The 27,078-nt window shown below is 54.7% G+C and overlaps 3 protein-coding genes across 4 annotated transcripts; all 3 read right to left on the reverse strand.

Moving 5' to 3' along the window:
- Positions 1-6,554: 6,554 nt before the first annotated feature.
- Positions 6,555-9,318, reverse strand: LOC146761265 (coiled-coil domain-containing protein 81-like). 2 transcript variants are annotated; one of them, XM_085541020.1, is made up of 4 exons: positions 8,127-9,318; positions 7,734-7,881; positions 7,285-7,541; positions 6,555-7,084 (listed from the first exon to the last, which is right to left on the reverse strand). In XM_085541020.1, the coding sequence occupies exons 1-4, from the start codon at positions 8,469-8,471 to the stop codon at positions 6,995-6,997; spliced, it is 840 nt and encodes a 279-aa protein (XP_085397146.1). In that variant the 5' UTR covers positions 8,472-9,318; the 3' UTR covers positions 6,555-6,994. The 2 variants fall into 2 exon arrangements, with proteins under 2 accessions (XP_085397146.1, XP_085397145.1); XM_085541019.1 differs by lacking the exon at positions 6,555-7,084 and having other exon boundaries at positions 7,117-7,541.
- Positions 9,319-16,008: 6,690 nt separating this feature from the next.
- On the reverse strand, positions 16,009-18,579 carry LOC146761266 (coiled-coil domain-containing protein 81-like). Its single transcript, XM_085541021.1, has 5 exons — positions 17,606-18,579; positions 17,388-17,449; positions 16,995-17,142; positions 16,546-16,802; positions 16,009-16,345 (listed from the first exon to the last, which is right to left on the reverse strand). The coding sequence occupies exons 1-5, from the start codon at positions 17,730-17,732 to the stop codon at positions 16,256-16,258; spliced, it is 684 nt and encodes a 227-aa protein (XP_085397147.1). The 5' UTR covers positions 17,733-18,579; the 3' UTR covers positions 16,009-16,255.
- A 6,568-nt stretch (positions 18,580-25,147) lies between these two features.
- Positions 25,148-27,059, reverse strand: LOC146761267 (coiled-coil domain-containing protein 81-like). Its single transcript, XM_085541022.1, has 5 exons — positions 26,867-27,059; positions 26,649-26,710; positions 26,256-26,403; positions 25,807-26,063; positions 25,148-25,606 (listed from the first exon to the last, which is right to left on the reverse strand). Exons 1-5 carry the CDS (start codon positions 26,991-26,993, stop codon positions 25,517-25,519), a joined length of 684 nt encoding a protein of 227 aa, XP_085397148.1. The 5' UTR covers positions 26,994-27,059; the 3' UTR covers positions 25,148-25,516.
- Between the last annotated feature and the right edge of the window lie 19 nt (positions 27,060-27,078).

Here is a 27,078-nt window from a genome sequence, read left to right on the forward strand (position 1 = left end):
CGTCTGGAAAGGGAAGCCCTACCAGGCCAAAACCCAGCCGGCAGACCCAGGGATCCCTGCCAGGACAGAACCATCTGGCTGACCTGTGGGGGCCTTGCCAGGCCAGAAGCTGGCGGGCTGGTTACGGGGACCCTGCCAGGCCAAAAGCCATCTGGACCAGGGGCCCTGCCAGGCCAAAACTCAGCCGGGTCAAGGAGCCATACCAGGTCGAACGCCAGCCGGGTGGCTCGAGTGGGCCCAGCCAGGCCAAAAGCCAGCTGGCCAGGGAGGCCCTAAGGCAAAAGTCATCTGGTCAGATGGCTGTGGGGTGTCTGCCAGGCCAAAGGCCGGCAGGCCGTCTTCGGGATCCCTGCCAGGCCTGAAGCCTGCAGGCCTGGGAAGCCCTGCCAGGCCAAAAGCCCGCCGCCGGCCAGCAAACACTGGCAAGGTCAAAAGCTGGCTGGCCAGCTTGGGGATTCCTACCAGGCCAACATCCAGCCTGCCCGGGGCTCACTGCCAGGCAACAAAATGGCTGGCTGGCCTGCGGGGCCTGAGAGGCCAAAAGCCATCCAGGCAGTCTGGGGGGACCTTGCAAGCCTGAAGCTGGTAATCCAGTTAGGGGGGCCCTGCCAGGCTAAAAGCCAGCTGGCCGGGGAAGCCCTTCCAGGCCAAAAGCCTGCAGGCCAGGGTCCCTACCAGGCCAAAACCCATCCAGCCTGAGGCTCCCTGCCAGGCTAGAAGCTGTCTGTCCGGCCTGTGGGGCCTGTTTGGTGCCTTGGTACATTTTGCTCTTGGTATCCCACCTCATGACATCCTGTGGAGCACAGAGAAGAGGAGCTACACGGCCCAGAGCACCTTACGGCCTGAGAGGGAAATACATCACGGAAGGGACGCTCTCTCTCTCTCTGCTGGCATCTTCAAAGCCGTGCACCTTCCACTGCAGAGCAGGGTTCTTGGTCTCCGGAAACCTCTCTCTGCCTCTTATTTCACTCGATTTGCTTGCCTACAATCTCAATTACATTGTATTACATTGTGTTACCTTGCATTCCCATATCATAGTTAGTGAAATTAGTTTTTCTCCTTAGATCATTGCTGCTGCTCTGTTGGTTTTCCTTGAGCCCATCTCCCATCTCCCATCTCCCTACCCCTTTCCCTTTTCCCTTCCCATTTGTTGGGGGCTGGCGGGCACACAGACCTACTGACTTCCCCACCCCAATCCCCCCCCCGCTGACAGACTGACACAGATAACTCCATGATAGAGACGTCTGTGTTTCTGAGATTACCCCCGTTATGGTTCATACTGTGGGGTATCCTACACGCTGCCCTGTGAAAAGTTCAGCAGACCAACAGTACTTGAACTTGCCAAACCAGCATTTACATCTCTCAGCATTTGAATTGCTTTGGAAATGCTCAAGTGGAAAGTTCTCAAGACGCTGAATCATCTTTGAGATGATGGCAAGTCCACATGGTGCCCAGTGGGACCAGATGTGCTTCTGGTACATGAACTGCAGTGTAACATGGTGTGGCTGTTCATAAACGCCACAACCTGCACCGAAGAATTCCATTCTGGATCCTGGCTGCAGAAAGCAGCTGACACAGATACCGCTATTTGTTTTACTTGTTTGTTTATTACTACTGGTTGTTGTCAAACGTATGCTGGTTTCTTCTCACTTCCTACCTTTTTTTCGTGCTGTAATATTTGTGTCACCACTCCTGCAGAATCACTGGCTGGTGTCTGTGACAAGTTGGTGTTGTGTGCCGTTGTAACTCAGACATTTGTACTTTGTGTGATCCCGTGTTTTATTGGACTTACACAACACGTTGTATCCTCCATGTACTTTGTAACCCCTCCAACTGGGGACGGACAAGGCCAACAGATCAGGGCAACATTTGTAACCAAGCCCAACTCCTTTGCAGTGATGGGGCTGTTCTGGGGCTGCTCTAGGATGGCTCTGGGGCTACTAAGGGGCAGCTATGGGACACACACACACACCTCGGTGGGGCTGATGTTCCCCCACATGGAGCTGGTGGTGAATCTGCTCTGATCGTGGCACCTTCCAGCCCCAACCTCTGGTCAGTTCCCTTTGGATCTCACAACTCTCCTGCTTTCAGCCAGTAAGAATTGTTGAGCAGCAGCAGCTGCATTTGTGGGGCAGGGCTTAGTGTGGGTAGTGCTGTGGGGTTGGTGTGGGAGCCACGGGAGATGGAGGGTGTCCAAGAGTGTGGATTGGTCGCCCAGGCTATCCCACAATGCTGTGAATCTTGACCCATGGTGAGTGAACCGCAGCGTAATTGGCTGTGGGGCACTATGGGTTGCTACAGGGCAGTATGTTTCCATATGCACTTCTATGGGTCCCTGCTGGTCCCTGTGTGACAATGTGACATTATTGCTCCTGTATGGGTCTCTATTTGTTCCTTTTGGCTCCCCATGGTTCTTATGTGGCTCTGTAGGGCTCTATGACTCTCCATGATGTTTTTGTGATTCTCTATGGGTTTTGTGGGTTCCTGCCCCTGACAGACTGTGGGAATGGATCACCCCTGTGGCCCCACCATGGGAATTTGTCACTTGCCAAGGACAAAGAGGGGACAAAAAGGCAGAGGTGGGGCCAGGTGATAAGGAGGGCAGAAACAGCCCCATCCCTGTCCCCTTGTCTGCAGCGGAAAGTGGTGGCCATGGTGTGTAGAGCCCCATAGGGACCCAAAGAGCCCATAGCGTATAGGCAAAGTAGAAGCTTATGGTGCAGAGCTTACGGAGCAAAGCTGTGGGGGTTATGGGACAGAGTTTATCGGGCAGAGGTGGTTCTATCGGACACAGTGGGAACTGAGGGGAAAACTGGGAAATATAGGGCAGAGTCAATGTGGCATCTGTACGTAGGTTTCTCCAAAAGTAATGCCTCCTGGGTATTTCCATGGAAATGACAGCAGATGCAGTGAGCGCAATAAGGCTATTTAATAGAGCAACACAGTCACCGCCATCAGCCAGCGTGCACAGATGTGCTGATCTGGACGCTCTTCATTTTGCGGTGTGGCAGCTCTGCACGGCTCTCTGGAACATGGCATGTCTGCCACGTCACTGTCCCACTGCTGAAATGCACCACCCACCCCTCACCGCGCTCACATCCTTTGCTTGGTCTCCATCGACATCCAGCAAGCATCAATGGATGTCAGTGGGTGCCATTGTTTCCTCACGGAGGAATTCAGCTCCCCCCCTTGTCTCCATCTGCACTTCTGTGTCAGACCCCATTCTGTCAGACTGCCCCTCTGCTGCCAGCCACACGGCAACAACACAAAATGGAGCACTGCTGGGGAGCTTCAGCCTCTACTGCCACAGTTCCAGAGACCCAGAGGGAGGCCACGATGCCAGCCAAGAGCAGCAGAGGCCTCAAGGCCAGAATTTAGGCCCTAGGGCTCAGAGGCTTAGCGGCCAAGCCTTTAGGCATAGATTTCTAAAGAGCTAGGGGCTGGCCAAGATGCCTAGAGACCTAGAGTGCAGAAGGCCCTAAAGGAGATACGGAGGCCTAAAATTGGAGAGTCCAAAAAGGAGGCTTAGACGCACCTGGAGGCACAGTTGCCTGCAAGCTGCCCTAGAGGCATAGAGGGAGGCCTAAAAGCTTAGAGGTTTCCCAGGAGGCTTAGAGGCCTTAAGGTAAAACAGCCTAGAGGGAGGCCAAGAGCCTGGCCAAGAGGCCTTGCAGCTTAGCAGTCTTGAGGCTAAACTGAGGCATGGAGGCCAAGAAAAAGATCTCCTTCTATGATCGAGGGACCCATCTGGTGGACGAGGGAAAGGCTGTTGATGTGGTCTACCCAGACTTCAGCAAAGCCTTTGACACTGTCTCCCACAGCATTCTCCTCCAGAAGCTGGCAGCCCGTGCCTTGGACAGGTACACCCTTGGCTAGGTTAGGAGCTGGTATGGCCGGGCCCAGGGAGCGGTGGTGACTGGAGTTAAATCCAGCTGGTGACTGGTCACGAGTGGTGCTCCCCAGGGGTCAGTGCAGTGATTGTCCCCCTGTACTCAGCTCAGGTGAGGCCGTACCTCGAGTACTGTGTTCAGTTTTGGATCCTGCACTGCATGAAAGACATGGAGGGCCTGGGGTGTGTTCAAAGAGGGCGACAAAGCTGGTGAAGGGTCTGGAGCACAGGCCTTATGAGGAGCATCATCAGTTGTTCTGGTGCCCTCTCGCAATTCTTTTCCCCTCCACCAGCACAAGAGCTGCCGTAAAAAGAAGCAATGACACTTCCACAGACATTTTGGGGATTTATAAGGGATAGGCCCTTGATAAAGCTTTATTGGCTGTTTTTCCCCTCTACGTTTCACTCTAGATCTTCTTGTTTGGCCTGGAGAACAGAAGGCTACAGGGTGACCTCATTGCGGCCTTCCAGTACATAAGGGGAGTTTACATACAGGAGGGGAGCCAACACTTTACAAGGGTAGATAATGGCAGGACAAGGGGAAGTGGTTTTGGGTTGAGGGAGGGGAGGTTAAGAGTGGATATCAGGGAGAAATTATTTCCAGAGAGAGTGGTGGGATACTGGAACCAGATGCCCAGAGAGGTTGTAGATGTCCCATCCCTGGAGATGCTCAAGGCCAGGTTGGATGGGGCCCTGGGCAGCCTGGTCTCGTTTTAGATATGATGCAGGTGGTATTCATGCATCTGTTTTGCAGTCTCAAATGGTGCTCTGTTTGTCCTGGGCACCCCACGCCTGCATCAGCGTGGCTAGGTTGTGCCATTCCTGAGAGGTGGGCGTTTGGTGTTCCGAGACCATGTTAACTTAATTTATGGGTGGCAGCCATCCAGATCTGTCAATGGAGGACCCCTCAGACCGGCTGGAGTCATCATGAGATGTAGATGCTGCCGGCTCCTCACGTTCATCCTGTGCTCGCCTCATCCTCTCCTTGTTAAGTCTGAAAGAATCCTGAGCCAGAAATGGCCGCCTGGATGGTCTGCCTTTGATCTCTTCCTCTTGTTCATCCTTTGCTCGTCTCATCCTCTCCTTGTTAAGTTTGAATGAATCCTGAGACAGAAGTGGCAGCCTGGATGGTCTGTCTGTGGTCTCCTCCTCACGTTCCTCCTGTGCTCGCCTCATCCTCTCCTTGTGAAGTTTGAATGAATCCTTAGCGACAAATGCCAGCCTGGATGGTCTGCCTTTGGTCTCCGTGGACTGGCTGGACTCAGCCCTTGAGGAAGATGCGGAATCTTCGGTGGAAGATGGTGACTTCCTCAAGATGCCCCGAGGGTGTGAGGTCTTGGTTTTCACTTTCAACCCTGCACCCTCATGGTGGTCATTTTCAGCTTCAGAACGGAACCTGACACGCTGAATGCTTCGTGCTTGGCCAAGTTCATCTTGGTTTCGGGCTCCTGCCTGGCCCCGCAGCTCACAGCTCACAGGCTGCTCTGGGGTTTTAGGCACTGCTTGGATCTCTGGCAGCAGTCTGAAAGGACAGAGCAAGAGGAGTCTGCCTGAGTGGGTGATGACTTCAGGGCCACATCCTGCAAGCCTGAGCCGGGACCCTTGGCTGCAATGCAGCCTTCCCACAGACAGCTCACCGGCTGGCCCATGGCTCTCCTGAGATCTGGAGGGGGCCAGCCCTGTGAGCTCGGGTCTTCCCGGCTTCCCCATGCCAGCACTCTGGGTGCTGTCTTCAGCATTGTTGGGCAGCCACAAACAGTGACCATTTGGGGTTAGGGAACGGGCTCTCGTTGGCTCAGTAAATCACCCCCATGCACATCCCAACCCAGAGCATCTGGCCTCACCTGGACTTAGAGCTCTCCTTCTGCAGGAGGTACCTTATCCGCCTTAAGTGCTCTCCATCTACACTTGTAGTGCTCAAGCACCTGACGAAGCTTGGCCGTCTAGCAGATCTCACTGGAATTAGGAAGACAGAGGAGATTCATTGTAAACCCTTTGGTTCACTCACAAGGGGTGCTCCGGCCTGTTGCCAAAACATCCAAGAGGGCCGCTCTGCTCCCCCCACTGCTGCCATCTGCACTGCCCTCAGAGCCTCCCTGAAACCATCTCTGGCCCCACTCCTCCTCTCCGCAATTCAGCTCTGTTCTGGGACTGCGTTAGCAATGTTGTCTTTGGGAAAGCAGAGCTGGGTGGTGATAATGAGCTGACAGGGTGTCTTTTGGGGACCGTGTCCTTCCACTGGGGCAGGGGTAGGGCCTAAGATCCCGACATCCTCCTGCCACAGCCGGGGATAGGAGCATGTCACACACAGCACCTTAGTTTTGGCAAGGCCTACAGTTCCTCATGAGATGAGGCTGCGCTCAGCTGGCGTGAAGCCTCAACGCAAGTCACTGCCTTTGGCTGATGGCCAGCGAGGGAATTCCCATCTCACGATGGTTGCCCGTGCCGCGGAAAGAAGTTGCAAGCTGTTTTACCTCTCTTGCCCTGGGCAAGTGGTGGCAAAGTGTCCCCTTCCTTAAGTTTCCTCTCAGCAGGGAAGCTTCCTGAGGACTTGCGGCGTGGCAAGGATGGTGGTTTGGGCACCAACTCCATTTGAAACCTTTAAGAGAGGAGAAGACAGTCATTGCTGTGACGCAGTGCACCACCAGCCTGAGTTGCTCTCTGGTTGTGTGCTCACAGGCACATTTTCATGCTGCATGAAGGCCACACCTTTCTAAAGTCTTTAGCAGGGTCAGTTGGGATAGGACAAGGGGAAACAGTCTCAAACAGAAGGAGGGAAGATTTAGATTGGAAATAAGGAAGTTTCTGGCAGAAGGCTGGTGAGGCACTGGAACATCTTGTCCAGAGACATGCTGGGTGCCGGGACAGGTGATCAAGGTCAGGCTGGAGCACGCTCAGAGCTACCTCATCTGGGGGTAGGTAGGTGTCCCTGTTCCCTGCAGGGGAGTGGGACTAGGTGCTCTTTCAGGGTTCCTTTTGGCTCAAATGATTCTATGATTCTACAAGATATCCTCATGGGCAGGACACCCGTGGACACAAGGAACAAGCACTGCGGAATGAGAGCTGAGATGCTGCATCGAGCAGCAGCTACAGCTCCCAACATACTCACTCTGGAAAGACAACAAGGCAGCCAGAGGGTGACAGGGAGGCCACTGGTGCCACCCGGGACATCACCATCTTCATCAGCCAGGGGGCCTGCAGGGGAGGAACAGAGAGGATGTGAGACATCCTTGTCACAGCTGGGGCACTGGGGACATGAGGAGCCTAAGCCAGGGAGAGCTGACAGCACCACAGCACTTGCACAGCCCATGCAGATGGCCAGGTCTTGGTGGGCCGTGTGTGGGCACAGCAAGGCTCACGGGACTGTCCGGTCCACAAACAAACCTACAGCTCACCTTGAGAACAGCTTTTCTGAGGTTCTCTTTCCCTGACAGCTTCTGGAGGAAGTCATAGTAGAACTTCATTTGGAAGGTCATTCCATCAATGAAGATCACTCCAATGTCCTTCAGGACAATGGCAACTTTCTCCCCAATTTTCAGGCAGCTGGATATCAGGAACACAGTGTTCTGGATGCTAGCCTGCACTATGTGCCAGCTCAGAGAGGCATCTGCGGCCACCTGGCTGCGCTTCAGGGGCTCCAGCTTCCTGTAGGCTGAAAAACGCCAGGGACGGAGTTGATACGGTTGCTGTTCCACAGCTTCTTCCCTAGAACTGCTTCTGGTGGGCATCAACCAGAACGGCCCTATACTTGGACACGCTCCTCAGAGGGAGAGGTGGAGGATGGAGGCGGTGGCCCTGTTTGCCCCCTCCATGAAGCCAGCAAAGGTTTAATCCCCCCTCCTACCTGGCAGGGACTCCCCGTGGGACTGGAGGCCGTGCATGGCTACGAGGTTTGTAGCCAGCTGAAACACGGGCCACTGCAGAGTCACGTTTGCAGTCGTGATTTCTCTGGAGATGATGTCAAAGGAGCCGAAGGTGGGAATCCAGACTCCCTGCAAGTGAAAGAAAAACAAGGTGTGGAAGGGTTATGGGCTTGCTGGAGAAAGGGCTGGCGTTGACTTTCATCGGCCCTGAGATACTACACCACCAGCACAAGTGATACTGCATTGACAGGAAGCCCGTGGGATGCCCAGAAGTGAAATGCGGGGTGAGTTCCCTGCTTTCTGTGCAGGGCAAGACTCAGAGGATCTCTAGGCTGAGCTGGACAGGGAGAGGAGGAACCTGACAGCCAACACACCTTGTGCATCAGGAGCTGCTCTTGTACATAGGCGGCCACCGCATTCCAGACGGCAACTCGCTCTGGAGGGCAAAGGAAAATCAGGTCACACTCTGCATCTGCTGCTTCCCAGCACCCCTTCTGCTGCCAGGCAGGAGTGAGGTGGCAGATGGAAAGTGTTATCTCCGTCCCAAGACTGGATTCTGCACCGCTTCCATGGGGGCTGTGGGCCCACGTACCTTCAGTGTCAATGTGTATCGGTCCAGAGGTACGCCTCACTGTGGGGCCGTCCCCACAGAAGTTCATCCTGTTCCGCCTTATACCAGCGGGTTGCTCCTTGTTGGCAGCAGCCATGCCGGAGCTCATCCTTCAGATGCGTCTGCTCTCTACCAGATGCTCCTTCAGGATGCAGGACCCAGTGCCGCGCTCCACCTTCACAACCCTCCTGGGTGGCCGTGTCACAAACGTTGCCACGGCGCCGCTGTGACATCATGGCCAGTGCTGGACGCTGCCCATTATGACGCTGGCACAGCAGCCTGCTGCCCGCCCCGGGTGGGGGTGCTGACCCCTCTCTGCTTTCTCCCTCTCCTGTCTTTCCTCTCAGTGTAACGTTACCCATTTTCCTTTTGTAGCCGTTGCCCAAACTGATCTCCAAGGAGGCGATGTGGAAACAAGTCTTGTTCCAAAGCACTCTACCCGTCATGCTGACGACTTGATGTCAGAAAGTGCCTTCATTGTGCCTGGAAGTTGTCAGTTCCTCGTTAGGATGCTCAATAAATTACCCGGCATGGATCTTCTGTGTCACTGTTGTGAGTCCATTGCTGCTGCGACCCTACCGGGCAGGGAGTGCTTTGTCTGGGGGATCCCAGAGATTGGCTTTCCTTGAAGCCTTCCAAGGGGAAGGGGGTTGGGATCCTGTGGGGTCAAGACGGGATCTGCAGGCCCGAAGCCGGACAGCCTGAGGAGACCTGCCAGGCCAAAAGGCAGCCGGCTGGCTGGGCAGGCCCTTTTAGACCTGATCTTCCATGTCCTCTGCTTCAGAAGTTGGAGTGAGCCCCAGGCCAAAAGTGGCAGCCTGGATGGTATGTCTTGGGGCTCTGTAGACTGGCTGGACTCAGGCCTTGAGGAAGATGTCAAATCTTTGATGAAAGCTGGCCGTCTGGAAAGGGAAGCCCTACCAGGCCAAAACCCAGCCGGCAGACCCAGGGATCCCTGCCAGGACAGAACCATCTGGCTGACCTGTGGGGGCCTTGCCAGGCCAGAAGCTGGCGGGCTGGTTACGGGGACCCTGCCAGGCCAAAAGCCATCTGGACCAGGGGCCCTGCCAGGCCAAAACTCAGCCGGGTCAAGGAGCCATACCAGGTCGAACGCCAGCCGGGTGGCTCGAGTGGGCCCAGCCAGGCCAAAAGCCAGCTGGCCAGGGAGGCCCTAAGGCAAAAGTCATCTGGTCAGATGGCTGTGGGGTGTCTGCCAGGCCAAAGGCCGGCAGGCCGTCTTCGGGATCCCTGCCAGGCCTGAAGCCTGCAGGCCTGGGAAGCCCTGCCAGGCCAAAAGCCCGCCGCCGGCCAGCAAACACTGGCAAGGTCAAAAGCTGGCTGGCCAGCTTGGGGATTCCTACCAGGCCAACATCCAGCCTGCCCGGGGCTCACTGCCAGGCAACAAAATGGCTGGCTGGCCTGCGGGGCCTGAGAGGCCAAAAGCCATCCAGGCAGTCTGGGGGGACCTTGCAAGCCTGAAGCTGGTAATCCAGTTAGGGGGGCCCTGCCAGGCTAAAAGCCAGCTGGCCGGGGAAGCCCTTCCAGGCCAAAAGCCTGCAGGCCAGGGTCCCTACCAGGCCAAAACCCATCCAGCCTGAGGCTCCCTGCCAGGCTAGAAGCCGGCTGTCCGGCCTGTGGGGCCTGTTTGGTGCCTTGGTACATTTTGCTCTTGGTATCCCACCTCATGACATCCTGTGGAGCACAGAGAAGAGGAGCTACACGGCCCAGAGCACCTTACGGCCTGAGAGGGAAATACATCACGGAAGGGACGCTCTCTCTCTCTCTGCTGGCATCTTCAAAGCCGTGCACCTTCCACTGCAGAGCAGGGTTCTTGGTCTCCGGAAACCTCTCTCTGCCTCTTATTTCACTCGATTTGCTTGCCTACAATCTCAATTACATTGTATTACATTGTGTTACCTTGCATTCCCATATCATAGTTAGTGAAATTAGTTTTTCTCCTTAGGTCATTGCTGCTGCTCTGTTGGTTTTCCTTGAGCCCATCTCCCATCTCCCATCTCCCTACCCCTTTCCCTTTTCCCTTCCCATTTGTTGGGGGCTGGCGGGCACACAGACCTACTGACTTCCCCACCCCAATCCCCCCCCCGCTGACAGACTGACACAGATAACTCCATGATAGAGACGTCTGTGTTTCTGAGATTACCCCCGTTATGGTTCATACTGTGGGGTATCCTACACGCTGCCCTGTGAAAAGTTCAGCAGACCAACAGTACTTGAACTTGCCAAACCAGCATTTACATCTCTCAGCATTTGAATTGCTTTGGAAATGCTCAAGTGGAAAGTTCTCAAGACGCTGAATCATCTTTGAGATGATGGCAAGTCCACATGGTGCCCAGTGGGACCAGATGTGCTTCTGGTACATGAACTGCAGTGTAACATGGTGTGGCTGTTCATAAACGCCACAACCTGCACCGAAGAATTCCATTCTGGATCCTGGCTGCAGAAAGCAGCTGACACAGATACCGCTATTTGTTTTACTTGTTTGTTTATTACTACTGGTTGTTGTCAAACGTATGCTGGTTTCTTCTCACTTCCTACCTTTTTTTCGTGCTGTAATATTTGTGTCACCACTCCTGCAGAATCACTGGCTGGTGTCTGTGACAAGTTGGTGTTGTGTGCCGTTGTAACTCAGACATTTGTACTTTGTGTGATCCCGTGTTTTATTGGACTTACACAACACGTTGTATCCTCCATGTACTTTGTAACCCCTCCAACTGGGGACGGACAAGGCCAACAGATCAGGGCAACATTTGTAACCAAGCCCAACTCCTTTGCAGTGATGGGGCTGTTCTGGGGCTGCTCTAGGATGGCTCTGGGGCTACTAAGGGGCAGCTATGGGACACACACACACACCTCGGTGGGGCTGATGTTCCCCCACATGGAGCTGGTGGTGAATCTGCTCTGATCGTGGCACCTTCCAGCCCCAGCCTCTGGTCAGTTCCCTTTGGATCTCACAACTCTCCTGCTTTCAGCCAGTAAGAATTGTTGAGCAGCAGCAGCTGCATTTGTGGGGCAGGGCTTAGTGTGGGTAGTGCTGTGGGGTTGGTGTGGGAGCCACGGGAGATGGAGGGTGTCCAAGAGTGTGGATTGGTCGCCCAGGCTATCCCACAATGCTGTGAATCTTGACCCATGGTGAGTGAACCGCAGCGTAATTGGCTGTGGGGCACTATGGGTTGCTACAGGGCAGTATGTTTCCATATGCACTTCTATGGGTCCCTGCTGGTCCCTGTGTGACAATGTGACATTATTGCTCCTGTATGGGTCTCTATTTGTTCCTTTTGGCTCCCCATGGTTCTTACGTGGCTCTGTAGGGCTCTATGACTCTCCATGATGTTTTTGTGATTCTCTATGGGTTTTGTGGGTTCCTGCCCCTGACAGACTGTGGGAATGGATCACCCCTGTGGCCCCACCATGGGAATTTGTCACTTGCCAAGGACAAAGAGGGGACAAAAAGGCAGAGGTGGGGCCAGGTGATAAGGAGGGCAGAAACAGCCCCATCCCTGTCCCCTTGTCTGCAGCGGAAAGTGGTGGCCATGGTGTGTAGAGCCCCATAGGGACCCAAAGAGCCCATAGCGTATAGGCAAAGTAGAAGCTTATGGTGCAGAGCTTACGGAGCAAAGCTGTGGGGGTTATGGGACAGAGTTTATCGGGCAGAGGTGGTTCTATCGGACACAGTGGGAACTGAGGGGAAAACTGGGAAATATAGGGCAGAGTCAATGTGGCATCTGTACGTAGGTTTCTCCAAAAGTAATGCCTCCTGGGTATTTCCATGGAAATGACAGCAGATGCAGTGAGCGCAATAAGGCTATTTAATAGAGCAACACAGTCACCGCCATCAGCCAGCGTGCACAGATGTGCTGATCTGGACGCTCTTCATTTTGCGGTGTGGCAGCTCTGCACGGCTCTCTGGAACATGGCATGTCTGCCACGTCACTGTCCCACTGCTGAAATGCACCACCCACCCCTCACCGCGCTCACATCCTTTGCTTGGTCTCCATCGACATCCAGCAAGCATCAATGGATGTCAGTGGGTGCCATTGTTTCCTCACGGAGGAATTCAGCTCCCCCCCTTGTCTCCATCTGCACTTCTGTGTCAGACCCCATTCTGTCAGACTGCCCCTCTGCTGCCAGCCACACGGCAACAACACAAAATGGAGCACTGCTGGGGAGCTTCAGCCTCTACTGCCACAGTTCCAGAGACCCAGAGGGAGGCCACGATGCCAGCCAAGAGCAGCAGAGGCCTCAAGGCCAGAATTTAGGCCCTAGGGCTCAGAGGCTTAGCGGCCAAGCCTTTAGGCATAGATTTCTAAAGAGCTAGGGGCTGGCCAAGATGCCTAGAGACCTAGAGTGCAGAAGGCCCTAAAGGAGATACGGAGGCCTAAAATTGGAGAGTCCAAAAAGGAGGCTTAGACGCACCTGGAGGCACAGTTGCCTGCAAGCTGCCCTAGAGGCATAGAGGGAGGCCTAAAAGCTTAGAGGTTTCCCAGGAGGCTTAGAGGCCTTAAGGTAAAACAGCCTAGAGGGAGGCCAAGAGCCTGGCCAAGAGGCCTTGCAGCTTAGCAGTCTTGAGGCTAAACTGAGGCATGGAGGCCAAGAAAAAGATCTCCTTCTATGATCGAGGGACCCATCTGGTGGACGAGGGAAAGGCTGTTGATGTGGTCTACCCAGACTTCAGCAAAGCCTTTGACACTGTCTCCCACAGCATTCTCCTCCAGAAGCTGGCAGCCCGTGCCTTGGACAGGTACACCCTTGGCTAGGTTAGGAGCTGGTATGGCCGGGCCCAGGGAGCGGTGGTGACTGGAGTTAAATCCAGCTGGTGACTGGTCACGAGTGGTGCTCCCCAGGGGTCAGTGCAGTGATTGTCCCCCTGTACTCAGCTCAGGTGAGGCCGTACCTCAAGTACTGTGTTCAGTTTTGGATCCTGCACTGCATGAAAGACATGGAGGGCCTGGGGTGTGTTCAAAGAGGGCGACAAAGCTGGTGAAGGGTCTGGAGCACAGGCCTTATGAGGAGCATCATCAGTTGTTCTGGTGCCCTCTCGCAATTCTTTTCCCCTCCACCAGCACAAGAGCTGCCGTAAAAAGAAGCAATGACACTTCCACAGACATTTTGGGGATTTATAAGGGATAGGCCCTTGATAAAGCTTTATTGGCTGTTTTTCCCCTCTACGTTTCACTCTAGATCTTCTTGTTTGGCCTGGAGAACAGAAGGCTACAGGGTGACCTCATTGCGGCCTTCCAGTACATAAGGGGAGTTTACATACAGGAGGGGAGCCAACACTTTACAAGGGTAGATAATGGCAGGACAAGGGGAAGTGGTTTTGGGTTGAGGGAGGGGAGGTTAAGAGTGGATATCAGGGAGAAATTATTTCCAGAGAGAGTGGTGGGATACTGGAACCAGATGCCCAGAGAGGTTGTAGATGTCCCATCCCTGGAGATGCTCAAGGCCAGGTTGGATGGGGCCCTGGGCAGCCTGGTCTCGTTTTAGATATGATGCAGGTGGTATTCATGCATCTGTTTTGCAGTCTCAAATGGTGCTCTGTTTGTCCTGGGCACCCCACGCCTGCATCAGCGTGGCTAGGTTGTGCTATTCCTGAGAGGTGGGCGTTTGGTGTTCCGAGACCATGTTAACTTAATTTATGGGTGGCAGCCATCCAGATCTGTCAATGGAGGACCCCTCAGACCGGCTGGAGTCATCATGAGATGTAGATGCTGCCGGCTCCTCACGTTCATCCTGTGCTCGCCTCATCCTCTCCTTGTTAAGTCTGAAAGAATCCTGAGCCAGAAATGGCCGCCTGGATGGTCTGCCTTTGATCTCTTCCTCTTGTTCATCCTTTGCTCGTCTCATCCTCTCCTTGTTAAGTTTGAATGAATCCTGAGACAGAAGTGGCAGCCTGGATGGTCTGTCTGTGGTCTCCTCCTCACGTTCCTCCTGTGCTCGCCTCATCCTCTCCTTGTGAAGTTTGAATGAATCCTTAGCGACAAATGCCAGCCTGGATGGTCTGCCTTTGGTCTGCGTGGACTGGCTGGACTCAGCCCTTGAGGAAGATGCGGAATCTTCGGTGGAAGATGGTGACTTCCTCAAGATGCCCCGAGGGTGTGAGGTCTTGGTTTTCACTTTCAGCCCTGCACCCTCATGGTGGTCATTTTCAGCTTCAGAACGGAACCTGACACGCTGAATGCTTCGTGCTTGGCCAATTTCATCTTGGTTTCGGGCTCCTGCCTGGCCCCGCAGCTCACAGCTCACAGGCTGCTCTGGGGTTTTAGGCACTGCTTGGATCTCTGGCAGCAGTCTGAAAGGACAGAGCAAGAGGAGTCTGCCTTAGTGGGTGATGACTTCAGGGCCACATCCTGCAAGCCTGAGCCGGGACCCTTGGCTGCAATGCAGCCTTCCCACAGACAGCTCACCGGCTGGCCCATGGCTCTCCTGAGATCTGGAGGGGGCCAGCCCTGTGAGCTCGGGTCTTCCCGGCTTCCCCATGCCAGCACTCTGGGTGCTGTCTTCAGCATTGTTGGGCAGCCACAAACAGTGACCATTTGGGGTTAGGGAACGGGCTCTCGTTGGCTCAGTAAATCACCCCCATGCACATCCCAACCCAGAGCATCTGGCCTCACCTGGACTTAGAGCTCTCCTTCTGCAGGAGGTACCTTATCCGCCTTAAGTGCTCTCCATCTACACTTGTAGTGCTCAAGCACCTGACGAAGCTTGGCCGTCTAGCAGATCTCACTGGAATTAGGAAGACAGAGGAGATTCATTGTAAACCCTTTGGTTCACTCACAAGGGGTGCTCCGGCCTGTTGCCAAAACATCCAAGAGGGCCGCTCTGCTCCCCCCACTGCTGCCATCTGCACTGCCCTCAGAGCCTCCCTGAAACCATCTCTGGCCCCACTCCTCCTCTCCGCAATTCAGCTCTGTTCTGGGACTGCGTTAGCAATGTTGTCTTTGGGAAAGCAGAGCTGGGTGGTGATAATGAGCTGACAGGGTGTCTTTTGGGGACCGTGTCCTTCCACTGGGGCAGGGGTAGGGCCTAAGATCCCGACATCCTCCTGCCACAGCCGGGGATAGGAGCATGTCACACACAGCACCTTAGTTTTGGCAAGGCCTACAGTTCCTCATGAGATGAGGCTGCGCTCAGCTGGCGTGAAGCCTCAACGCAAGTCACTGCCTTTGGCTGATGGCCAGCGAGGGAATTCCCATCTCACGATGGTTGCCCGTGCCGCGGAAAGAAGTTGCAAGCTGTTTTACCTCTCTTGCCCTGGGAAAGTGGTGGCAAAGTGTCCCCTTCCTTAAGTTTCCTCTCAGCTGGGAAGCTTCCTGAGGACTTGCGGCGTGGCAAGGATGGTGGTTTGGGCACCAACTCCATTTGAAACCTTTAAGAGAGGAGAAGACAGTCATTGCTGTGACGCAGTGCACCACCAGCCTGAGTTGCTCTCTGGTTGTGTGCTCACAGGCACATTTTCATGCTGCATGAAGGCCACACCTTTCTAAAGTCTTTAGCAGGGTCAGTTGGGATAGGACAAGGGGAAACAGTCTCAAACAGAAGGAGGGAAGATTTAGATTGGAAATAAGGAAGTTTCTGGCAGAAGGCTGGTGAGGCACTGGAACATCTTGTCCAGAGACATGCTGGGTGCCCGGACAGGCGATCAAGGTCGGGCTGGAGCACGCTCAGAGCTACCTCATCTGGGGGTAGGTAGGTGTCCCTGTTCCCTGCAGGGGAGTGGGACTAGGTGCTCTTTCAGGGTTCCTTTTGGCTCAAATGATTCTATGATTCTACAAGATATCCTCATGGGCAGGACACCCGTGGACACAAGGAACAAGCACTGCGGAATGAGAGCTGAGATGCTGCATCGAGCAGCAGCTACAGCTCCCAACATACTCACTCTGGAAAGACAACGAGGCAGCCAGAGGGTGACAGGGAGGCCACTGGTGCCACCCGGGACATCACCATCTTCATCAGCCAGGGGGCCTGCAGGGGAGGAACAGAGAGGATGTGAGACATCCTTGTCACAGCTGAGGCACTGGGGACATGAGGAGCCTAAGCCAGGGAGAGCTGACAGCACCACAGCACTTGCACAGCCCATGCAGATGGCCAGGTCTTGGTGGGCCGTGTGTGGGCACAGCAAGGCTCACGGGACTGTCCGGTCCACAAACAAACCTACAGCTCACCTTGAGAACAGCTTTTCTGAGGTTCTCTTTCCCTGACAGCTTCTGGAGGAAGTCATAGTAGAACTTCATTTGGAAGGTCATTCCATCAATGAAGATCACTCCAATGTCCTTCAGGACAATGGCAACTTTCTCCCCAATTTTCAGGCAGCTGGATATCAGGAACACAGTGTTCTGGATGCTAGCCTGCACTATGTGCCAGCTCAGAGAGGCATCTGCGGCCACCTGGCTGCGCTTCAGGGGCTCCAGCTTCCTGTAGGCTGAAAAACGCCAGGGACGGAGTTGATACGGTTGCTGTTCCACAGCTTCTTCCCTAGAACTGCTTCTGGTGGGCATCAACCAGAACGGCCCTATACTTGGACACGCTCCTCAGAGGGAGAGGTGGAGGATGGAGGCGGTGGCCCTGTTTGCCCCCTCCATGAAGCCAGCAAAGGTTTAATCCCCCCTCCTACCTGGCAGGGACTCCCCGTGGGACTGGAGGCCGTGCATGGCTACGAGGTTTGTAGCCAGCTGAAACACGGGCCACTGCAGAGTCACGTTTGCAGTCGTGATTTCTCTGGAGATGATGTCAAAGGAGCCGAAGGTGGGAATCCAGACTCCCTGCAAGTGAAAGAAAAACAAGGTGTGGAAGGGTTACGGGCTTGCTGGAGAAAGGGCTGGCGTTGACTTTCATCGGCCCTGAGATACTACACCACCAGCACAAGTGATACTGCATTGACAGGAAGCCCGTGGGATGCCCAGAAGTGAAATGCGGGGTGAGTTCCCTGCTTTCTGTGCAGGGGAAGACTCAGAGGATCTCTAGGCTGAGCTGGACAGGGAGAGGAGGAACCTGACAGCCAACACACCTTGTGCATCAGGAGCTGCTCTTGTACATAGGCGGCCACCGCATTCCAGACGGCAACTCGCTCTGGAGGGCAAAGGAAAATCAGGTCACACTCTGCATCTGCTGCTTCCCAGCACCCCTACTGCTGCCAGGCAGGAGTGAGGTGGCAGATGGAAAGTGTTATCTCCGTCCCAAGACTGGATTCTGCACCGCTTCCATGGGGGCTGTGGGCCCACGTACCTTCAGTGTCAATGTGTATCGGTCCAGAGGTACGCCTCACTGTGGGGCCGTCCCCACAGAAGTTCATCCTGTTCCGCCTTATACCAGCGGGTTGCTCCTTGTTGGCAGCAGCCATGCCGGAGCTCATCCTTCAGATGCGTCTGCTCTCTACCAGATGCTCCTTCAGGATGCAGGACCCAGTGCCGCGCTCCACCTTCACACCCCTCCTGGGTGGCCGTGTCACAAACGTTGCCACGGCGCCGCTGTGACATCATGGCCAGTGCTGGACGTTGCCCATTATGACGCTGGCACAGCAGCCTGCTGCCCGCCCCGGGTGGGGGTGCTGACCCCTCTCTGCTTTCTCCCTCTCCTGTCTTTCCTCTCAGTGTAACGTTACCCATTTTCCTTTTGTAGCCGTTGCCCAAACTGATCTCCAAGGAGGCGATGTGGAAACAAGTCTTGTTCCAAAGCACTCTACCCGTCATGCTGACGACTTGATGTCAGAAAGTGCCTTCATTGTGCCTGGAAGTTGTCAGTTCCTCGTTAGGATGCTCAATAAATTACCCGGCATGGATCTTCTGTGTCACTGTTGTGAGTCCATTGCTGCTGCGACCCTACCGGGCAGGGAGTGCTTTGTCTGGGGGATCCCAGAGATTGGCTTTCCTTGAAGCCTTCCAAGGGGAAGGGGGTTGGGATCCTGTGGGGTCAAGACGGGATCTGCAGGCCCGAAGCCGGACAGCCTGAGGAGACCTGCCAGGCCAAAAGGCAGCCGGCTGGCTGGGCAGGCCCTTTTAGACCTGATCTTCCATGTCCTCTGCTTCAGAAGTTGGAGTGAGCCCCAGGCCAAAAGTGGCAGCCTGGATGGTATGTCTTGGGGCTCTGTAGACTGGCTGGACTCAGGCCTTGAGGAAGATGTCAAATCTTTGATGAAAGCTGGCCGTCTGGAAAGGGAAGCCCTACCAGGCCAAAACCCAGCCGGCAGACCCAGGGATCCCTGCCAGGACAGAACCATCTGGCTGACCTGTGGGGGCCTTGCCAGGCCAGAAGCTGGCGGGCTGGTTACGGGGACCCTGCCAGGCCAAAAGCCATCTGGACCAGGGGCCCTGCCAGGCCAAAACTCAGCCGGGTCAAGGAGCCATACCAGGTCGAACGCCAGCCGGGTGGCTCGAGTGGGCCCAGCCAGGCCAAAAGCCAGCTGGCCAGGGAGGCCCTAAGGCAAAAGTCATCTGGTCAGATGGCTGTGGGGTGTCTGCCAGGCCAAAGGCCGGCAGGCCGTCTTCGGGATCCCTGCCAGGCCTGAAGCCTGCAGGCCTGGGAAGCCCTGCCAGGCCAAAAGCCCGCCGCCGGCCAGCAAACACTGGCAAGGTCAAAAGCTGGCTGGCCAGCTTGGGGATTCCTACCAGGCCAACATCCAGCCTGCCCGGGGCTCACTGCCAGGCAACAAAATGGCTGGCTGGCCTGCGGGGCCTGAGAGGCCAAAAGCCATCCAGGCAGTCTGGGGGGACCTTGCAAGCCTGAAGCTGGTAATCCAGTTAGGGGGGCCCTGCCAGGCTAAAAGCCAGCTGGCCGGGGAAGCCCTTCCAGGCCAAAAGCCTGCAGGCCAGGGTCCCTACCAGGCCAAAACCCATCCAGCCTGAGGCTCCCTGCCAGGCTAGAAGCCGGCTGTCCGGCCTGTGGGGCCTGTTTGGTGCCTTGGTACATTTTGCTCTTGGTATCCCACCTCATGACATCCTGTGGAGCACAGAGAAGAGGAGCTACACGGCCCAGAGCACCTCACGGCCTGAGAGGGAAATACATCACGGAAGGGACGCTCTCTCTCTCTCTGCTGGCATCTTCAAAGCCGTGCACCTTCCACTGCAGAGCAGGGTTCTTGGTCTCCGGAAACCTCTCTCTGTCTCTTATTTCACTCGATTTGCTTGCCTACAATCTCAATTACATTGTATTACATTGTGTTACCTTGCATTCCCATATCATAGTTAGTGAAATTAGTTTTTCTCCTTAGGTCATTGCTGCTGCTCTGTTGGTTTTCCTTGAGCCCATCTCCCATCTCCCATCTCCCTACCCCTTTCCCTTTTCCCTTCCCATTTGTTGGGGGCTGGCGGGCACACAGACCTACTGACTTCCCCACCCCAATCCCCCCCCCGCAGACAGACTGACACAGATAACTCCATGATAGAGACGTCTGTGTTTCTGAGATTACCCCCGTTATGGTTCATACTGTGGGGTATCCTACACGCTGCCCTGTGAAAAGTTCAGCAGACCAACAGTACTTGAACTTGCCAAACCAGCATTTACATCTCTCAGCATTTGAATTGCTTTGGAAATGCTCAAGTGGAAAGTTCTCAAGACGCTGAATCATCTTTGAGATGATGGCAAGTCCACATGGTGCCCAGTGGGACCAGATGTGCTTCTGGTACATGAACTGCAGTGTAACATGGTGTGGCTGTTCATAAACGCCACAACCTGCACCGAAGAATTCCATTCTGGATCCTGGCTGCAGAAAGCAGCTGACACAGATACCGCTATTTGTTTTACTTGTTTGTTTATTACTACTGGTTGTTGTCAAACGTATGCTGGTTTCTTCTCACTTCCTACCTTTTTTTCGTGCTGTAATATTTGTGTCACCACTCCTGCAGAATCACTGGCTGGTGTCTGTGACAAGTTGGTGTTGTGTGCCGTTGTAACTCAGACATTTGTACTTTGTGTGATCCCGTGTTTTATTGGACTTACACAACACGTTGTATCCTCCATGTACTTTGTAACCCCTCCAACTGGGGACGGACAAGGCCAACAGATCAGGGCAACATTTGTAACCAAGCCCAACTCCTTTGCAGTGATGGGGCTGTTCTGGGGCTGCTCTAGGATGGCTCTGGGGCTACTAAGGGGCAGCTATGGGACACACACACACACCTCGGTGGGGCTGATGTTCCCCCACATGGAGCTGGTGGTGAATCTGCTCTGATCGTGGCACCTTCCAGCCCCAGCCTCTGGTCAGTTCCCTTTGGATCTCACAACTCTCCTGCTTTCAGCCAGTAAGAATTGTTGAGCAGCAGCAGCTGCATTTGTGGGGCAGGGCTTAGTGTGGGTAGTGCTGTGGGGTTGGTGTGGGAGCCACGGGAGATGGAGGGTGTCCAAGAGTGTGGATTGGTCACCCAGGCTATCCCACAATGCTGTGAATCTTGACCCATGGTGAGTGAACCGCAGCGTAATTGGCTGTGGGGCACTATGGGTTGCTACAGGGCAGTATGTTTCCATATGCACTTCTATGGGTCCCTGCTGGTCCCTGTGTGACAATGTGACATTATTGCTCCTGTATGGGTCTCTATTTGTTCCTTTTGGCTCCCCATGGTTCTTACGTGGCTCTGTAGGGCTCTATGACTCTCCATGATGTTTTTGTGATTCTCTATGGGTTTTGTGGGTTCCTGCCCCTGACAGACTGTGGGAATGGATCACCCCTGTGGCCCCACCATGGGAATTTGTCACTTGCCAAGGACAAAGAGGGGACAAAAAGGCAGAGGTGGGGCCAGGTGATAAGGAGGGCAGAAACAGCCCCATCCCTGTCCCCTTGTCTGCAGCGGAAAGTGGTGGCCATGGTGTGTAGAGCCCCATAGGGACCCAAAGAGCCCATAGCGTATAGGCAAAGTAGAAGCGTATGGTGCAGAGCTTACGGAGCAAAGCTGTGGGGGTTATGGGACAGAGTTTATCGGGCAGAGGTGGTTCTATCGGACACAGTGGGAACTGAGGGGAAAACTGGGAAATATAGGGCAGAGTCAATGTGGCATCTGTACGTAGGTTTCTCCAAAAGTAATGCCTCCTGGGTATTTCCATGGAAATGACAGCAGATGCAGTGAGCGCAATAAGGCTATTTAATAGAGCAACACAGTCACCGCCATCAGCCAGCGTGCACAGATGTGCTGATCTGGACGCTCTTCATTTTGCGGTGTGGCAGCTCTGCACGGCTCTCTGGAACATGGCATGTCTGCCACGTCACTGTCCCACTGCTGAAATGCACCACCCACCCCTCACCGCGCTCACATCCTTTGCTTGGTCTCCATCGACATCCAGCAAGCATCAATGGATGTCAGTGGGTGCCATTGTTTCCTCACGGAGGAATTCAGCTCCCCCCCTTGTCTCCATCTGCACTTCTGTGTCAGACCCCATTCTGTCAGACTGCCCCTCTGCTGCCAGCCACACGGCAACAACACAAAATGGAGCAGTGCTGGGGAGCTTCAGCCTCTACTGCCACAGTTCCAGAGACCCAGAGGGAGGCCACGATGCCAGCCAAGAGCAGCAGAGGCCTCAAGGCCAGAATTTAGGCCCTAGGGCTCAGAGGCTTAGCGGCCAAGCCTTTAGGCATAGATTTCTAAAGAGCTAGGGGCTGGCCAAGATGCCTAGAGACCTAGAGTGCAGAAGGCCCTAAAGGAGATACGGAGGCCTAAAATTGGAGAGTCCAAAAAGGAGGCTTAGACGCACCTGGAGGCACAGTTGCCTGCAAGCTGCCCTAGAGGCATAGAGGGAGGCCTAAAAGCTTAGAGGTTTCCCAGGAGGCTTAGAGGCCTTAAGGTAAAACAGCCTAGAGGGAGGCCAAGAGCCTGGCCAAGAGGCCTTGCAGCTTAGCAGTCTTGAGGCTAAACTGAGGCATGGAGGCCAAGAAAAAGATCTCCTTCTATGATCGAGGGACCCATCTGGTGGACGAGGGAAAGGCTGTTGATGTGGTCTACCCAGACTTCAGCAAAGCCTTTGACACTGTCTCCCACAGCATTCTCCTCCAGAAGCTGGCAGCCCGTGCCTTGGACAGGTACACCCTTGGCTAGGTTAGGAGCTGGTATGGCCGGGCCCAGGGAGCGGTGGTGACTGGAGTTAAATCCAGCTGGTGACTGGTCACGAGTGGTGCTCCCCAGGGGTCAGTGCAGTGATTGTCCCCCTGTACTCAGCTCAGGTGAGGCCGTACCTCGAGTACTGTGTTCAGTTTTGGATCCTGCACTGCATGAAAGACATGGAGGGCCTGGGGTGTGTTCAAAGAGGGCGACAAAGCTGGTGAAGGGTCTGGAGCACAGGCCTTATGAGGAGCATCATCAGTTGTTCTGGTGCCCTCTCGCAATTCTTTTCCCCTCCACCAGCACAAGAGCTGCCGTAAAAAGAAGCAATGACACTTCCACAGACATTTTGGGGATTTATAAGGGATAGGCCCTTGATAAAGCTTTATTGGCTGTTTTTCCCCTCTACGTTTCACTCTAGATCTTCTTGTTTGGCCTGGAGAACAGAAGGCTACAGGGTGACCTCATTGCGGCCTTCCAGTACATAAGGGGAGTTTACATACAGGAGGGGAGCCAACACTTTACAAGGGTAGATAATGGCAGGACAAGGGGAAGTGGTTTTGGGTTGAGGGAGGGGAGGTTAAGAGTGGATATCAGGGAGAAATTATTTCCAGAGAGAGTGGTGGGATACTGGAACCAGATGCCCAGAGAGGTTGTAGATGTCCCATCCCTGGAGATGCTCAAGGCCAGGTTGGATGGGGCCCTGGGCAGCCTGGTCTCGTTTTAGATATGATGCAGGTGGTATTCATGCATCTGTTTTGCAGTCTCAAATGGTGCTCTGTTTGTCCTGGGCACCCCACGCCTGCATCAGCGTGGCTAGGTTGTGCCATTCCTGAGAGGTGGGCGTTTGGTGTTCTGAGACCATGTTAACTTAATTTATGGGTGGCAGCCATCCAGATCTGTCAATGGAGGACCCCTCAGACCGGCTGGAGTCATCATGAGATGTAGATGCTGCCGGCTCCTCACGTTCATCCTGTGCTCGCCTCATCCTCTCCTTGTTAAGTCTGAAAGAATCCTGAGCCAGAAATGGCCGCCTGGATGGTCTGCCTTTGATCTCTTCCTCTTGTTCATCCTTTGCTCGTCTCATCCTCTCCTTGTTAAGTTTGAATGAATCCTGAGACAGAAGTGGCAGCCTGGATGGTCTGTCTGTGGTCTCCTCCTCACGTTCCTCCTGTGCTCGCCTCATCCTCTCCTTGTGAAGTTTGAATGAATCCTTAGCGACAAATGCCAGCCTGGATGGTCTGCCTTTGGTCTGCGTGGACTGGCTGGACTCAGCCCTTGAGGAAGATGCGGAATCTTCGGTGGAAGATGGTGACTTCCTCAAGATGCCCCGAGGGTGTGAGGTCTTGGTTTTCACTTTCAACCCTGCACCCTCATGGTGGTCATTTTCAGCTTCAGAACGGAACCTGACACGCTGAATGCTTCGTGCTTGGCCAAGTTCATCTTGGTTTCGGGCTCCTGCCTGGCCCCGCAGCTCACAGCTCACAGGCTGCTCTGGGGTTTTAGGCACTGCTTGGATCTCTGGCAGCAGTCTGAAAGGACAGAGCAAGAGGAGTCTGCCTTAGTGGGTGATGACTTCAGGGCCACATCCTGCAAGCCTGAGCCGGGACCCTTGGCTGCAATGCCGCCTTCCCACAGACAGCTCACCGGCTGGCCCATGGCTCTCCTGAGATCTGGAGGGGGCCAGCCCTGTGAGCTCGGGTCTTCCCGGCTTCCCCATGCCAGCACTCTGGGTGCTGTCTTCAGCATTGTTGGGCAGCCACAAACAGTGACCATTTGGGGTTAGGGAACGGGCTCTCGTTGGCTCAGTAAATCACCCCCATGCACATCCCAACCCAGAGCATCTGGCCTCACCTGGACTTAGAGCTCTCCTTCTGCAGGAGGTACCTTATCCGCCTTAAGTGCTCTCCATCTACACTTATAGTGCTCAAGCACCTGACGAAGCTTGGCCGTCTAGCAGATCTCACTGGAATTAGGAAGACAGAGGAGATTCATTGTAAACCCTTTGGTTCACTCACAAGGGGTGCTCCGGCCTGTTGCCAAAACATCCAAGAGGGCCGCTCTGCTCCCCCCACTGCTGCCATCTGCACTGCCCTCAGAGCCTCCCTGAAACCATCTCTGGCCCCACTCCTCCTCTCCGCAATTCAGCTCTGTTCTGGGACTGCGTTAGCAATGTTGTCTTTGGGAAAGCAGAGCTGGGTGGTGATAATGAGCTGACAGGGTGTCTTTTGGGGACCGTGTCCTTCCACTGGGGCAGGGGTAGGGCCTAAGATCCCGACATCCTCCTGCCACAGCCGGGGATAGGAGCATGTCACACACAGCACCTTAGTTTTGGCAAGGCCTACAGTTCCTCATGAGATGAGGCTGCGCTCAGCTGGCGTGAAGCCTCAACACAAGTCACTGCCTTTGGCTGATGGCCAGCGAGGGAATTCCCATCTCACGATGGTTGCCCGTGCCGCGGAAAGAAGTTGCAAGCTGTTTTACCTCTCTTGCCCTGGGAAAGTGGTGGCAAAGTGTCCCCTTCCTTAAGTTTCCTCTCAGCTGGGAAGCTTCCTGAGGACTTGCGGCGTGGCAAGGATGGTGGTTTGGGCACCAACTCCATTTGAAACCTTTAAGAGAGGAGAAGACAGTCATTGCTGTGACGCAGTGCACCACCAGCCTGAGTTGCTCTCTGGTTGTGTGCTCACAGGCACATTTTCATGCTGCATGAAGGCCACACCTTTCTAAAGTCTTTAGCAGGGTCAGTTGGGATAGGACAAGGGGAAACAGTCTCAAACAGAAGGAGGGAAGATTTAGATTGGAAATAAGGAAGTTTCTGGCAGAAGGCTGGTGAGGCACTGGAACATCTTGTCCAGAGACGTGCTGGGTGCCCGGACAGGCGATCAAGGTCGGGCTGGAGCACGCTCAGAGCTACCTCATCTGGGGGTAGGTAGGTGTCCCTGTTCCCTGCAGGGGAGTGGGACTAGGTGCTCTTTCAGGGTTCCTTTTGGCTCAAATGATTCTATGATTCTACAAGATATCCTCATGGGCAGGACACCCGTGGACACAAGGAACAAGCACTGCGGAATGAGAGCTGAGATGCTGCATCGAGCAGCAGCTACAGCTCCCAACATACTCACTCTGGAAAGACAACGAGGCAGCCAGAGGGTGACAGGGAGGCCACTGGTGCCACCCGGGACATCACCATCTTCATCAGCCAGGGGGCCTGCAGGGGAGGAACAGAGAGGATGTGAGACATCCTTGTCACAGCTGAGGCACTGGGGACATGAGGAGCCTAAGCCAGGGAGAGCTGACAGCACCACAGCACTTGCACAGCCCATGCAGATGGCCAGGTCTTGGTGGGCCGTGTGTGGGCACAGCAAGGCTCACGGGACTGTCCGGTCCACAAACAAACCTACAGCTCACCTTGAGAACAGCTTTTCTGAGGTTCTCTTTCCCTGACAGCTTCTGGAGGAAGTCATAGTAGAACTTCATTTGGAAGGTCATTCCATCAATGAAGATCACTCCAATGTCCTTCAGGACAATGGCAACTTTCTCCCCAATTTTCAGGCAGCTGGATATCAGGAACACAGTGTTCTGGATGCTAGCCTGCACTATGTGCCAGCTCAGAGAGGCATCTGCGGCCACCTGGCTGCGCTTCAGGGGCTCCAGCTTCCTGTAGGCTGAAAAACGCCAGGGACGGAGTTGATACGGTTGCTGTTCCACAGCTTCTTCCCTAGAACTGCTTCTGGTGGGCATCAACCAGAACGGCCCTATACTTGGACACGCTCCTCAGAGGGAGAGGTGGAGGATGGAGGCGGTGGCCCTGTTTGCCCCCTCCATGAAGCCAGCAAAGGTTTAATCCCCCCTCCTACCTGGCAGGGACTCCCCGTGGGACTGGAGGCCGTGCATGGCTACGAGGTTTGTAGCCAGCTGAAACACGGGCCACTGCAGAGTCACGTTTGCAGTCGTGATTTCTCTGGAGATGATGTCAAAGGAGCCGAAGGTGGGAATCCAGACTCCCTGCAAGTGAAAGAAAAACAAGGTGTGGAAGGGTTACGGGCTTGCTGGAGAAAGGGCTGGCGTTGACTTTCATCGGCCCTGAGATACTACACCACCAGCACAAGTGATACTGCATTGACAGGAAGCCCGTGGGATGCCCAGAAGTGAAATGCGGGGTGAGTTCCCTGCTTTCTGTGCAGGGGAAGACTCAGAGGATCTCTAGGCTGAGCTGGACAGGGAGAGGAGGAACCTGACAGCCAACACACCTTGTGCATCAGGAGCTGCTCTTGTACATAGGCGGCCACCGCATTCCAGACGGCAACTCGCTCTGGAGGGCAAAGGAAAATCAGGTCACACTCTGCATCTGCTGCTTCCCAGCACCCCTACTGCTGCCAGGCAGGAGTGAGGTGGCAGATGGAAAGTGTTATCTCCGTCCCAAGACTGGATTCTGCACCGCTTCCATGGGGGCTGTGGGCCCACGTACCTTCAGTGTCAATGTGTATCGGTCCAGAGGTACGCCTCACTGTGGGGCCGTCCCCACAGAAGTTCATCCTGTTCCGCCTTATACCAGCGGGTTGCTCCTTGTTGGCAGCAGCCATGCCGGAGCTCATCCTTCAGATGCGTCTGCTCTCTACCAGATGCTCCTTCAGGATGCAGGACCCAGTGCCGCGCTCCACCTTCACAACCCTCCTGGGT

This window comes from Coturnix japonica, chromosome 3, assembly GCF_054131305.1.
Source record: "Coturnix japonica strain WE chromosome 3, WE-NBRP24, whole genome shotgun sequence".
NCBI classification, from domain to species: Eukaryota; Metazoa; Chordata; class Aves; order Galliformes; family Phasianidae; genus Coturnix; species Coturnix japonica.

Coding starts and splice junctions, on each gene's coding strand:
- LOC146761265 (XM_085541019.1), bottom strand. CDS start 8,471: ATGAGCTCCGGCATGGCTGCTGCCAACAAGGAGCAACCCGCTGGTATA. Junction 7,882..8,126: donor AGCAGCTCCTGATGCACAAG/GTGTGTTGGCTG, acceptor TTTCACTTGCAG/GGAGTCTGGATTCCCACCTT. Junction 7,542..7,733: donor CCACGGGGAGTCCCTGCCAG/GTAGGAGGGGGG, acceptor GGCGTTTTTCAG/CCTACAGGAAGCTGGAGCCC.
- LOC146761267 (XM_085541022.1), bottom strand. CDS start 26,993: ATGAGCTCCGGCATGGCTGCTGCCAACAAGGAGCAACCCGCTGGTATA. Junction 26,711..26,866: donor GATACACATTGACACTGAAG/GTACGTGGGCCC, acceptor TTTGCCCTCCAG/AGCGAGTTGCCGTCTGGAAT. Junction 26,404..26,648: donor AGCAGCTCCTGATGCACAAG/GTGTGTTGGCTG, acceptor TTTCACTTGCAG/GGAGTCTGGATTCCCACCTT.
- LOC146761266 (XM_085541021.1), bottom strand. CDS start 17,732: ATGAGCTCCGGCATGGCTGCTGCCAACAAGGAGCAACCCGCTGGTATA. Junction 16,803..16,994: donor CCACGGGGAGTCCCTGCCAG/GTAGGAGGGGGG, acceptor GGCGTTTTTCAG/CCTACAGGAAGCTGGAGCCC. Junction 16,346..16,545: donor TCAGAAAAGCTGTTCTCAAG/GTGAGCTGTAGG, acceptor CCTCCCCTGCAG/GCCCCCTGGCTGATGAAGAT.